This window comes from Pan paniscus, chromosome 6 (assembly GCF_029289425.2).
Source record: "Pan paniscus chromosome 6, NHGRI_mPanPan1-v2.0_pri, whole genome shotgun sequence".
NCBI classification, from domain to species: Eukaryota; Metazoa; Chordata; class Mammalia; order Primates; family Hominidae; genus Pan; species Pan paniscus.
Window position 1 is genome coordinate 189,266,828 of NC_073255.2, and position 13,648 is coordinate 189,280,475.

Here is a 13,648-nt window from a genome sequence, read left to right on the forward strand (position 1 = left end):
GGGAATAGCTAACATATTTAGAGGGTCTTAAAGGAAATAGGGCTTTTTGACTCCTTGAAGGATTAATTTCCTTATGTAGTTTTCACATAAGGTGTTTTCTCTAAGAAAGTTCAATCAGGAGATACACTAGTCCCCCTTGTCAGTGAGGATATGATTCAAGACCCCCAGTGGGTGCCTGAAACTGCAAATAGTACCGAATCCTATATATACTGTGTTTTTTCTTGTACATACATACCTATGATAAAGTTTAATTTAGAAATTAGGCACAGTAAGAGACTTCTGAACAGCAGTAACTACTAAAGTAGAATAATTATTGTAACAATATACTGTAGGAAAAGTTATATAAATGTGGTCTCTCTCTGTCTGTCTGAAAATACCTTTCTGTACCGTACTCACCCTTCCTCATCTTGTGAGGGTGTGAGATGATGCAGTGCCCCATGGTGAGAGGGCGAGAGGTGAGTGACGTAGGTGAGGCCACTGTGGCCTCTGACATACATCAGAAGAGGACCGGCTGCTCGGGTGACCTGGGCCATCAAACCATGAGGATGTCAGTGGCTGCAGGTCAGGAGCTGACGGTGTGGATGACTGACAGGTGGGCAGGGTCGACAACGCGGAGATGCTGGACAGAGGGCTGGTTCGGGTTCTGGGCAGGTGGAGCGGGACAGGCGAGTGCTTCCCCTTCCTCAGCCCCCCACCGAGCTTCTGGGGTGGCCACCGAGCGAGTCTTGGCCCTGGAGGGCAGTGCTGGCTGGGTGGCTCACCTGAGAATGTTCCTTCTGGTAACTTGGATGCTTTCTTCCCAAGATTGTCCTGAGAAGCTTCAAGCACCCATTAGAAGACTTTCCCCCAGTGATGGTTAAGGCGGAGCAGCGGGAGAGCTGGTGTTATTTTGGCTCAAGTCAGCTGGACAGTTTCTGTTGTTTGTTTTGGCTTCCTGGTCCATGTGAGGGGTTGGCAGGGGGAGCATGAGGGAGCAGGATCGCCTTGTTTTTGCTTTGCTGTAATTGAGGAAAGGATTAAGGAGCCATCTGTGGCACATTGTTGTCTCCATAAAAAAAATCTACACTTTTCCAATAGCATGAAGTTTGCTTTTGTTCGCATCTTTCATAGGGCCGATGTGTCATGCCCACAAGCGATGGGACCTGTGGGAGTTCTGTTGTGGGTGGTTCCCGGAACTGTGGGCGGGCGGTTTTACCCAGGGCTCCCTCTGCTTTGTGTCTTGTAGAATGTCGTACTCTCAGGAGGCTCCACCATGTTCAGGGATTTCGGACGCCGACTGCAGAGGGATTTGAAGAGAGTGGTGGATGCTAGGCTGAGGCTCAGCGAGGAGCTCAGCGGCGGGAGGATCAAGGTAGGAGCCAGAGGCCTCCACGCAGTGCCTGAGGCTATTGCCCCAGGCCTGACCGGGGCCCTCCTGACACAGAGCCGAAGGAGCTTGTCTGGGCTGCGTAAAATAAAAACAAGTGTTCATCGCTTTCTGAGCTGCATTGTGACATGACCATGGAGGTTTGCTGCCTGAGTTCCTTCCAGGCTGGTAGTTCAGACCGATGGTCCTGGTGACACAGCAACGGCAGCTTCACACTCTCCCTGGCCATGCCTGCCAGCAGTTTCCTTTTGTGTCGTAAGAGATCAGGCATGGGGTGTAATGACCAGTGTCCCAAGGAGATGGGACTAATTTATGGTGAGGATCTTTCATGTCCTTCGGAAATGTTCTCATTAAATGAAAATAACTAATATTAGCAGGGAGTTACAAGGCGTTCCTCCAAGATAGTAATTCTTAAGTAGCTGGTGATCATTGTGGGCTTCTAACCAAGAGTGGGCTTCGATAGGGGCAGTGGGCGCAAGGAAGAGATCCCACGAGTCCACTGTTGGAAGAGCACAGTTTCTTTTCTTTTTTTTCTTTTTTCTTGAGACAGAGTCTCTCTCTGTCACCCAGGCTGGAGTGCAGTGGCGAGATCTCGGCTCACGGCAAGCTCTGCCTCCCGGGTTCACACCATTCTCCTGCCTCAGCAGGAGAATGAGTAGCTGGGACTACAGGTGCCCACCACCAAGCCCGGCTAATTTTTTGTATTTTTAGTAGAGACGGGGTTTCACCGTGTTAGCCAGGATGGTCTCGATCTCCTGACCTTGTGATCCACCCGCCCCGGCCTCCCAAAGTGCTGGGATTACAGGTGCGAGCCACCACGCCCGGCCAGAAAAGCACAGTTTCTTTTATTATTTTGAGGATGGTTAATCTTATTTGGGGTGATCTCTACAGTGCCAGAACATCTGTTATGTTAGGTTTAAAAAAAAAGCAGTGGGGTTAATTGCTTGGATTTTGTGCTTTTGAACTTTAACGCTTTGAGCCTTGAGAGAGGGAGGTGCTGCTTGCCGGGTGCACTGTGTTCCTTTGAGCCCTGGGGGCTGGGATTCTGGTAGGTCTTAGGGGGATTTGGCAGCAGGGGCGGAGAGTCACTGAGCGCTGGGTGTGAGGTGGTGCTTGTTCCAGTAAGAGGAGGGCGGCCCTGGGTGCAGCCGTGGTCTCGTCAGCCGGGGGATGATTGGATCACAGATGTGTCTGTGGGTGTGGGGTAAGTGAGAGCTGCTTTCTCTTCCAGCCGAAGCCTGTGGAGGTCCAGGTGGTCACGCATCACATGCAGCGCTACGCCGTGTGGTTCGGAGGCTCCATGCTGGCCTCGACTGTAAGTCCCTCTCTTGAGGGCTCTGTGTCTCCATTCCTGTGCTCTCGGTTGAGTTTGGGTAAATACTGTCTACGAAGGTGAAATAGTGTGTGCCCTAATCGTGTGGCTCTAAACAGACAATTCTATAAGATATAAATTATATCTTTTTTGTTTTTTTGAGATGGAGTCTCACTCTGTCGCCCAGGCTGGAGTTAAATGGTGCGATCTCAGCTCACTGCAACCTCTGCCTCCCGGGTTTAAGCAATTCTCCAGCCTCAGCCTCCTGAGTAGCTGGGACTACAGGCGTTCACCACCATGCCCGGCTCATTTTTTTTTTGTTGTATTTTTAGTAAAGATGGGGTTTTGCTGTGTTGGCCAGGCTGGTCTCAAACTCCTGACCTCAGGTGATCCACCCCCCTGCCTTGGCCTCGCAAAGTGCTGCGATTACAGGTGTAAGCCTCTGTGCCCGGCCTGATATAAACTATATCTTAATAATCACACAACACATTTATCACGTGTCCTTGCTAATTAGGGGTTACAGAAAACATGGTAAGTGGAATCCAAAAATAATCTAAAAAAGTCCTGCATTAATCATTAATTCCAGTGACTTTTCCGAATAATTATTACTTTTTCCCTTCAAATTTGTGAATAGCTCACACATTGTTAGTGGGGGACCGGCATTTGGTTGGTCCTAAGAAGATAGAGGCTGATGAAATTTCTAAAAAGTGAAATAACTCCCCATTTAGTAGTTTAGTACATCAGAGAGGTAAAATCTTGCAGCAGCGGTCCCGGGAGGGAGGGTGGAGGCCGGGATGAGGAGAGTGTCTTGCCTGCTTGGTAGCTGGTTCCCTTGACTTTCTTCTGAAATGAGTGTCTTTCTGTCTGCCTGTTGCCTCTCGTAGCCCGAGTTCTTTCAGGTCTGCCACACCAAGAAGGACTATGAAGAGTACGGGCCCAGCATCTGCCGCCACAACCCCGTCTTTGGAGTCATGTCCTAGTGTCTGCCTGAACGCGTCGTTCGATGGTGTCACGTTGGGGAACAAGTGTCCTTCAGAACCCAGAGAAGGCCGCCGTTCTGTAAATAGCGACGTCGGTGTTGCTGCCCAGCAGCGTGCTTGCATTGCCGGTGCATGAGGCGCGGCGCGGGCCCTTCAGTAAAAGCCATTTATCCGTGTGCCGAGCGCTGTCTGCCAGCCTCCTCCTTCTTCCGCCCTCCTCACCCTCGCTCTCCCTCCTCCTCCTCCTCCGAGCTGCTAGCTGACAAATACAATTCTGAAGGAATCCAAATGTGACTTCGAAAATTGTTAGAGAAGACAACATTAGAAAATGGCGCAAAATCGTTAGGTCCCAGGAGAGAATGTGGGGGCGCAAACCCTTTTCCTCCCAGCCTATTTTTGTAAATAAAATGTTTAAACTTGAAATACAAATCGATGTTTATATTTCCTATCATTTTGTATTTTATGGTATTTGGTACAACTGGCTGATACTAAGCACGAATAGATATTGATGTCATGGAGTGCTGTAATCCAAAGTTTTTAATTGTGAGGCATGTTCTGATATGTTTATAGGCAAACAAATAAAACAGCAAACTTTTTTGCCACATGTTTGCTAGAAAATGATTATACTTTATTGGAGTGACATGAAGTTTGAACACTAAACAGTAATGTATGAGAATTACTACAGATACATGTATCTTTTAGTTTTTTTTGTTTGAACTTTCTGGAGCTGTTTTATAGAAGATGATGGTTTGTTGTCGGTGAGTGTTGGATGAAATACTTCCTTGCACCATTGTAATAAAAGCTGTTAGAATATTTATAAATATCTTTCTGCTGTAGTGTGGTGGTCTGTTGGTTTTCTCCCTGTCGCTGTGCTTCCTTTAAAGAATATTGACATTGTTTTACATCATTGGAGGATTTGATTAATACCCAGCTTGTGGGAGGAAATGTCTTTTCGCGAATGGTGTGGGCTGCCTGCCCCGCAGTGACCACTCCATCGCTGGGGGTATCGTGAGTCTGGATAACCCGTCAGAGATGGTTTTTGAATCTGGGGTATAGTGGGAAGGAGTGCCTAATGATTTCTGATGTTCCTTCCTAGAAGTTCAGGATTCATGACTGTAAGCTTTCAGTAACTACTCTGATGTTTGCTGAATGGACTGCTAGCTTGAAAGGTAATTTGCTCAATTAATAGATTTAGGTTGATTTCACTCTTCATATTATTCTTATAATTATGTTACTTTAAAAATTGTTATTTATGGTATTTCTTCTAAGTTGTGAAGTATGTTTTTTTTTGTTCTGTTTTAAAATTTTTTCCTTAGTTTCACTCTCAAAGGAGGTGAATGAAATATGTTTTGTTCTCAGAAAATTTGCCTTCACAAAGAAACGTAGCCAGGTGCAGTGGTGTGCGCCTGAAGTCCCAGCTCCTCAGAAGGCTGAGGCAGGAGGATCACTTGAGTCCAGGAGGTCAAGGCTGCAGTAAGCTAGGATTGAGCCACTGTATTCCAGCCTGGGTGACAGAGTGAGACTCCATGTCTTAAATAAAACAAAAACAAGAAAAAAAAAGTTATGTTATTATTTGAGTTTAGAAATAAGTTTAATATTGAACTCAGTATGGTGAAATCTGAGTTTACCAACCTCAGTTGACCAAATCTCTGATACTGTCACTGTGCTAGGCCCTCAGTCTCCCCAGTCAAGAGTCTGGTACCACCTGGTTCTCCCCTCATCCGTAGTGTTTCTCTGCATTCCCTTGGGGGATTTGCTGCTTCTCGGGATTGCTGTACCGTTGGCTTCTCATGATCTTCCAGCCATTTTATTGCATCAAGTTCCCGGTTGGTCTGCCTGCCTTCAGTCACACCTTTGCACCCTGAACGTGGTAGCGAGAGCCGTTCCTTCTAACGCCATTTTCCTCTTAGTTCTATGCTATTCAGGGACCTACCTGATACTCCCATCTTCACCCTGCCCCGCCCAATTCAGCATGCTTTGCACATCTCACAGTGGGCACCGTCATTCCCACCTCTGCTCTGCATCTGTGCGTTGGCAGGTGCTTTGTTGCGCCTTCTCCAAACCCTGGGAATAACACCACTCTGTATGTCAGTGCTGTGGCAGCCTGGCTAAGCTAGAGCTGTATGAGCTGTCCTTCCACCACAGGATACCCAAAGCTTCCATGTGCCTTCTTTGGTACAAGATTAGCTTTGAGATTGTACTTCTGTTTGTCAACTGTGGGAGAATATATATATATATATATTTTTTTTTTTTTTTAATTTTTTTTTTTTTAAGATGGAGTTTTGCTCTTGTCCCCCAGGCTGGAGTGCAATGGCGTGATCTTGGCTCACCACAACCTCTGCCTTCCGGGTTCAAGCGATTCTCCTGCCTCAGTCTCCTAAGTAGCTGGGATTACAGGCGTGCACCACCATGCCCGGCTAATTTTGTATTTTTAGTAGAGATGAAGTTTCTCCATGTTGGTCAGGCTGGTCTCAAACTCCCCACCTCGGGTGATCTGCCCGCCTTGGCCTACCAAAGTGCTGGGATTACAGGCGTGAGCCACCGTGCCAGGCCGAGAACATTTTGTTTTAAACCTACATTGACAGGACAGAATGATCCATTACAATGTGACAGGTATGATGCTGTGGTTCTCAACCCTGGGCAAGACCCATCCCAAACTAAGAGAATCAGAATAGGCGCCCCAGGGAAGGCATCCAATTTTTGCTTTTTGTTTTTAAACTCCTTAGGCAATGCCAGCGTAGCTGGATCTGAAAGGCTTATGAGCAGAAGGAAGGGTTTTTGACTCAAAAAGATCTGAATACCAATTCTGGCTGTTCCTTAAGCAAATGAGATCCTGTTTTCTGTTTGCTCATCTGTGGGAGAATTGTAATGGTCCTTTTCCTGTTAATAGAGGTGAGTTATCATTTTTTGTTTATTCAGTAAGCCTGGCAGATACTATAGATAGAAATGAACTGTGATGGTCATGTGCACCTGTCATTTTATAAGGAAGAAAAATGTTTACAGTTAGTAATTTTGATAAAATCTGCACATACCTTTTGTTCAGGTTGAATTAGTTAGATCATAATATAGAAATGAGTTAAGTATTCCTAGAGTTGATGGGTAAAATCGACCTCCTATGACAAAATTACAACTCCAGGTGAGCAGTTTTCTGTAAAAAACATTTCATCAAATACACTCGTTAAATTCTAAAATTATAAGTCTACAGTCTTTAGGACTATTAAACCTTTTAATAGTGCAGGAGCCAGGTGTGGTGGCGAGTACCTGTAGTCTCAGCTACTGGGTAGGTGGAGGTGGTAGAATCCATTGAGCCCCGGAGCTCAAGGCTGCAGGAGCCAGGGTCATGCCACACACTCCAGCCTGGGCAACAGAGTGAGACCTTCTTAAAAAGTGCAGGAAGTTGCTTTGCCCTGTTCAACAGATTTAGACATAAACTCAGCTTTATGATGGTGAGAATATGATACGAACGGCCTTAACTTAAAAAAAAATCTGGCAACTAGTATGTGAATATTTAACAAACATTATCTTTCTAAGAAGATATCACCGCTGGCTCAGAGTTGCTCTTTCCAACACACCTGAGGAAACAGCCTCTCACTTCTTTGGGGATATTCATCAGCTGTTCCTGAGGGTTTAGCTTCTGTTTCATGAACTTTTAAGCCAAGATTAGACTAAGTAACATGAAGCTTATGAGTTTGTTTCTGCATATGGTGAGGGTTGGGGAAAAAATGAGAGAAAAGACTCCTGAAGTGGGGTCTGTAGAAGAGGAGCCCCAATCAGGGCTGCTGAGGACGGGGGAGGTGACCGCATCGCTTACAGAGGGAGGAAGGGTAAACGCAGAAGGCACCTGGTGCTTGCGTTGACCAACTGCAGGTGGGTGGGGGACTCTCTCCGATTGAGTTTCCATTTCCATGTAGCCTAAATTGAGGAGGGAAGAAGGCGAGGCTTTCTTAGGGGTTGGGGTTTGGGTTTTGCCAGGCAAATGTGATGATGGGTGGGGCAGGTGTCCTGGGGGCAGGCAGGTGTAGACGGGGTTTCTCTGCTGCTAACATGAGGGACCACGGACTCCAGGTAGGGTGGGAGCAGAGGGAGATGAGAGATTGGGAGGAATGGAGGCGTCTGAGGACTGGCGGCCCTGGGCTTCAAGGTTAGGAGGTTGTGGTCCTGAAGAACGATACTGATTAAGATTTCAGAGGTGGAGCACCTCTCAGTGATAGCAGGGTCATCGAAGTGGTGATTGTGTAGAGTTTAAATTCACTGGAAATGGAAGAATGTAGGGAATTTTGAGAGAAGGGCATTGGATAGGTTGTCTGGTGGGTGCTGGCTCACGCAGGAGGCTGTGGGGGTGGAGATGAAAGTAAGACTGGTCCAGCTGCCTGAAGTCGTGCCTCAGTCTCGGGGGTGGCAAGGAGCTGAGCATTGACCGTGAGCTGGGCACTGCGCCGAGAGTCACCCCACGTTGGGAGTGATGCTGTGTAGCCTCCTTTCACCTGAACCGAACCCTATGAAGTTGGTATTGCTACTCCCATTTTCCAGACAGGAAAGCTGTGGCTGAAAGAAATTCAACAACATGCCAAAACCACACAGCCAGGACACCGAGAAGTCATATTGAATCTATTTTCTCCAGTCTTGTAGAAGTAGGTCATAGCAACTGGTGAGAGACCGGGTGGTAAAACCCAGTGATAGGAATCTGCAGCATGACTTCATCAGATAGTAGAGTAGAAAGAGTTTGGAAATGGCCATGGGGAGCTGGAAATACCCCTCGAATCCAGATCCCTTGGTATGTAACGTGTTCCAGGAAGCTACTGATGCGGGATGTTTAGATGTAAAATTATTTTCATTTTTGTTCACAGCGCTTTGTTAATACATGTCTTATCAGGTGCACTGGCTTTATGTTACAAGGCAAATACAAGACGGTTGTTAATCTGAGTGCTTAGAACCATAATTAGCCCCTAGTAAGTGTTCAATAAATTCTAGCCATTATTATTATTCTGTTACAAAGCAGTTGCTGTGTCTTAAGAGCTCTACTTATCAAAATTGTGTTTAAAAAAAGTTTCAGCATAGGAAAAGGGAATTTTAGATTCATGAACTGTATTGCCTTTAGGAATTCCATTAAGAAAGGGTTAGAAAAAAGATACTAGTATGTAGTTGTAGAATGCAGACTCACGGGGCTTTTCTTACCACTGTAGCTGATATGATTGAATCACTTTTATCGTCCATCTAAGGAAAAGGAAGCCACTTGGAGCCCTGGGTTGCCTGCGTGGCAGCTGTCTCCCCACTAGGCTCCAGACCAAGTCATCCCGTCTGAGCCACATGAGGATGTCTCTGTTTTGGGCTGTGCATGTTCCATAGCCTTGCCACTTGGGGGCAGTATGGTGGAAGGTGCCCTGAGTGGCCCCCCTGGAGGTGTTTGTTCCCTTCCCTGGAGTGCTCTTGCCTGTCCGGGATGTTCACCCTCCTCTGCCGCTGCCCCTCTGTGTGTAGAAGGCAGCCTCTCTCCTTTACCAGTGCACCAATGACACCTGTGTCCCTCGCTGGACTGACATCCTGGAACATGGGGGCCGTATGGTGCTTATCTTGGGAACTCCCGAGGCCTTCACAAGGCCCGGTAGGTGCCCCGTAGACACTTAACTAAGCTCCTATCCGACAGCTGGACTGACGTCCTGGAACATGGGGGCCGTATGGTGCTTATCTTGGGAACCCCCGAGGCCTTCCCAAGGCCCGATAGGTGCCCCGTAGACACTTAACTAAGTTCCTATCCGACAAGAAGAAGGCATCACTGGTTTTCCTGGGCTGCGTGTGCTCTGGTGCTGAGACACATTGTGTGTCTGGATAACTGTAGGACGGTGAGCACCCAGGATGTAGCTATCGTTACCTTAAGAGTTTAATGGTATCATAAAATCTAACTCTTGGGCCTGGACTTCAGGAGGTTTTGGGAACCTGAAGAGTAGAGGATCAAGCTTGTCTAAGGCTGCCGCCTGCCTGTGTCTGCTGTGCCGCCAGCCAGAGGCCGGTGGAGCAATCACCCTGCAGAATCCTCGAAGATGTGCCTGTGTTTTATGGCAGTCGTAGCTCATTCCACAGCTTTACTCATATGAATAATGAGCTCTCGTGTGACTGAAGTGCAGATCGTTCGGTGATTAATTCGTTCTTTATGATCCCTCCTTTCTATCTCATTTGTAGAAATTACGATTGTGCCAGACAGGCTTGTGGGGTTAATCAAGTGCAAAGCTTATTGAAAACCACAAGAGAGGCCCATTAAGAATATTTATCTGTTAAATAATTCTTTACTTAATTGAAGAATATTTCATAATGTTTCTTTTAAAAGTATCTGTCACCCTTGTTAAATAGAAATATAACTTGATTGGCAAAATAATTACATGGGGTTCTAATTGGCAATTACTTCAATTTCACTTGGTCAGACAGAAATAAATCTTTTTAAAAAGAGGAAAAGAAACTATAGCTTGATCTTAGTATCACTGTGAAAGTTTTTTTTTTAGTTTTAAAATATTAGCTCTTTTTACCCTATATTGGTTTCTTAAAAGTAAGCCGTGGCTCATTCTCTGCAGGTTGACTTCTCAGCTTTGATTTTTTCGTTTTTCGTTTTGACTGCCGTGGATTATTTTTTCTGTGTGCGTGTGTATGTGTGTATAATCATATATGTATATAGTTGTTAATGTCATATTGTTGCTAGGAATTTCAAGTTTTTAAATGTTTTAATCAGAAAGAACACAGCTTTAAATTATTAAAAAAAATTATAAACCTAAGGGTTTATGATGTCAAGCAAAATTTGTTTGTTTATTGAGACGAGGTCTCGCTCGGTCGCCCAGGCTGGAGTGCGGTGGTGTGATCATGGCTCATTGTAGCCTCAATCTCCTGGGCCCAAGCGATTCTCCTGCCACAGACTTTGGAGTAGCTGGGACTACAGGCCCACACCACGACGCCCGGCTAATTTATTTTTTGTAGAGATGGGGTCTTGCTATGCTGCCCAGGTTGGCCTCAAACTCCTGGCCTCAAGTGATCCTCCCACCACAGTCTCCCAAAGTGTTGGGATTACAGGTGTGAGCCACTATGCCTGGCCTGCAAAATTTAAATGATAGGACATTGGCTGTATTTCTAATATTTAGGGGTCAGATGTACGTTGGCCTTGAGTCATCTTTTTTCTGCTTCTCATCTGTGACTGGCAATAGCGACCGTATGATGAGGTGTTTTTGACGTAGTGAGCTGTACGCCATTTTTATAATTGTATTGCAGGAGCTTGGGGGCTTGAGCAGAGAGTGGGTCACCCAGAATCTTGAGTGCAGACCCTGGCATTGCCATTGGCTGGTCCTCCGTTTTTGCTCACGTCAGTCATTCCGTCTCTGTCTCTTTCCTTCCCTTCACCCAGTGAGACGATGGTAACAAGCAGTAGTGGAGTTCATGGTCCCAGGATCCCACATTTCTGAGCCACTCAGAATGAGAACGTGGTAGAAAGATGAGCCGTGAAGGGCGACTGAGGAAGCTGATGTGAGGGGCTGGACGTGTGGATGTGGAACTGCGGCCACGGCACAGTTCCGGGGCCTTCCATGCATGGAAGGAAAAGCCGTCAGTTATCGAACGCTTGCTCAGCTCTGGATCGCCTGTTTACCAAGTGCCCGTCGGAGGACACAGTCCTGATGATGTGGAGCTTCCATCCCAGCAGAAGAGAGGGACGTGCGTGGGTCCCAGAGTCATGCTATATCATCACAAACCACAAAGGCCTGTGAGAGGAAGTACAGGGTGCCAGGAAACTCACAGCAGGCCCGGAATGGGGTATGAGCGACAGGTGTGAAGGAGGCGCCGAGGGGAGGTGGAGCTGAGAGCTGCAGGGGACTGGAGGCCGCCAGGCCACGAGGTGGAGGGACAGCAGTGCAGGAAGAGGCATATATTATTAGGTTGATGGAAAAGTCATTGCGGTTTTTGCAATTATATTTAATGGCAAAACCCGCAATTACTTTTGCACCAGCCTAACAGCTTGAAATGGCTGTTTCTGTAGGTCAGATATAGCAAAATGTTAGCAACGTCTAGTGAGTCACTAAGACAAATGCCTGGAGCAGAAGGAAGCCTGCCTGGCCTTTTAAGAAAGAAGGCCGAGTGTGCGGGATGTTCAAGAAAAGAGGTGAAGTTGTCCACATGGGGCTGGGCTATGCATTTTGGTCCTTATCCTAAGAACAAAGTCCTGGGACACATGAAAAGATTTTTTTTTTTTTGAGATGGAGTCTCGCTCTGTCGCCCAGGCTGGAGTGCAGTGGCGCAATCTCAGCTCACTGCAAGCTCTGCCTCCCAGGTTCATGCCATTCTCTTACCTCAGCCCCCCAACTAGCTGGGTCTACAGGCCACCACGCCCGGCTAATTTTTTGTATTTTTAGTAGAGACGGGGTTTCACTGTGTTAGCCAGGAAGGTCTTGATCTCCTGACCTCGTGATCCGCCCGCCCTGGCTTCCCAAAGTACTGGGATTACAGGCGTGAGCCACTGCGCCCGGCCATGAAAAGATTTTTAACGGAAGAGTGGGTGCCTGGATATGTGCTGCATAGACACACCTAGAAGGTTTGCCCGAGAGGTGGAGCTTTTCTCTAGAGTCATGGAGCAGAGCTGGAGGAGGAGAGGTGAGGTGGGCTGCACAGGCTGTACGGGAATGCTGCTCTCGTGTGAGACAGTCTCGCTCTGTCACCCAGGCTGGTGCAGTGGCGTGACCTCGGTTCCCTGTAACCTCTGCCTCCCGGGTTCAAGAGATTCTTTTGCCTCAGCCTGCCGAATAGCTGGAACTACAGGCACATGCCACCATGCCCGGCTAATTTTTTATTTTTTATTTTTAGTAGAGACAGGGTTTCACCATGTTGGTCAGGCTGGTCTCAAACTCCTGACCTCAAATGATCCACCTGCCTCGGCCTCCCACAGTGCTGGGATTACAGGCATGAGCCACTGTGCCCGGCCTGCTCTTGTGCTTTCTAACGGCAGCTCCAGAAAGATGGCCTCAGCAAACAGGTCGTATGGTTTGGTAGATACAGCATGGGAGCCATGGAGGAACTGTGTGTCTCCCTCTGGGCAGTTAATAAAGGATGTGAGAAGGGACTCCAGAATCAGAAGGGTAACATACTACAACCTTTAGCTGAAGGAAGGGAATGAGCTTTTTGAGGTTTAGTGTAACAAAATATGTAGCTAGTGGATGTGGCTCGATTTTAGTTTTAAAATGTAAAGTGCCAATAAGATCATTTCTCTTGCTAGATTTAGAAGTAGTTTGTCTTCTCTCCCACCCCCAACTCTGCTTTATTTCTTTTGTAGGAAAAAAGCTTCTGTGATTTGTCCAGAACAGGGGTATTTGAGAACTATTAAAGAAGAAGTTAGGATATAGCCCAGCGTAGAGAAAGAGCTAGACACATAGATACTAATTAGGAATATGCTGGCTGGAGAAGTAACTTTGTGGGCTATAAAGGTACAAATGACTGATATTTTTCACTGACATCTTTTATCTTAATTAGGTTGGTATACTGCATGGGCATTTCTGATTATGCAATCATTTTCTTGAGCTGAATTAGCATGTTTTACATATTTATTCATTAGGTCTTATGTCCATGATAAATTAAACTTTATGGGTAATGAAAACATTATTGCATGATATAATTACAGCTCTCCTGAATTAGAGTTTAAGAATGTGATTGCCACACTCTACGTAACTTAATGTCCCCTAATGGCAAAGATTAATAGCATTATAAACTTTCTGGTCATGTGCAGTTCAGGTCCGGGTTGATTTACAGTCAGGTGACTTTTAAAGAGCTGACAGCCCTTGTGCTGAGATTTTATGAACAGCATCATTTCCCGGGGGAATGTCCTCTGTAATTTAGTGCTAATCACTAAACCACTAGTAATCATTTGTGTACTAAGTTTATTGTGCCAGTACTCTGAGAAGTTGTATATTTGTGACAGAGTAAAGTAGGTGCTTGAGTTCCCTTGGAAGTGAAATAACAGTAATGTTGATA

The 13,648-nt window shown here is 46.4% G+C and overlaps 1 protein-coding gene across 6 annotated transcripts in view; it reads left to right on the forward strand.

Moving 5' to 3' along the window:
• The window catches only part of ACTR3B (actin related protein 3B), a 980,748-nt gene that overhangs the window by 91,477 nt on the left and 875,623 nt on the right, over window positions 1-13,648 (forward strand). For 5 of the 6 annotated variants that reach the window (XM_034965311.3, XM_034965315.3, XM_034965313.2 and 2 more), the window contains 3 exons: window positions 1,226-1,351; window positions 2,598-2,681; window positions 3,563-4,481. The exons of the other annotated variant lie outside the window; for it this stretch is intronic. In XM_034965311.3, coding sequence (XP_034821202.1) covers window positions 1,226-1,351; window positions 2,598-2,681; window positions 3,563-3,658 — 306 coding nt within the window. In that variant the 3' untranslated portion in view covers window positions 3,659-4,481. Of the gene's footprint in view, window positions 1-1,225; window positions 1,352-2,597; window positions 2,682-3,562; window positions 4,482-13,648 lie in introns of those variants that run through there. 6 annotated transcript variants of the gene reach the window in all.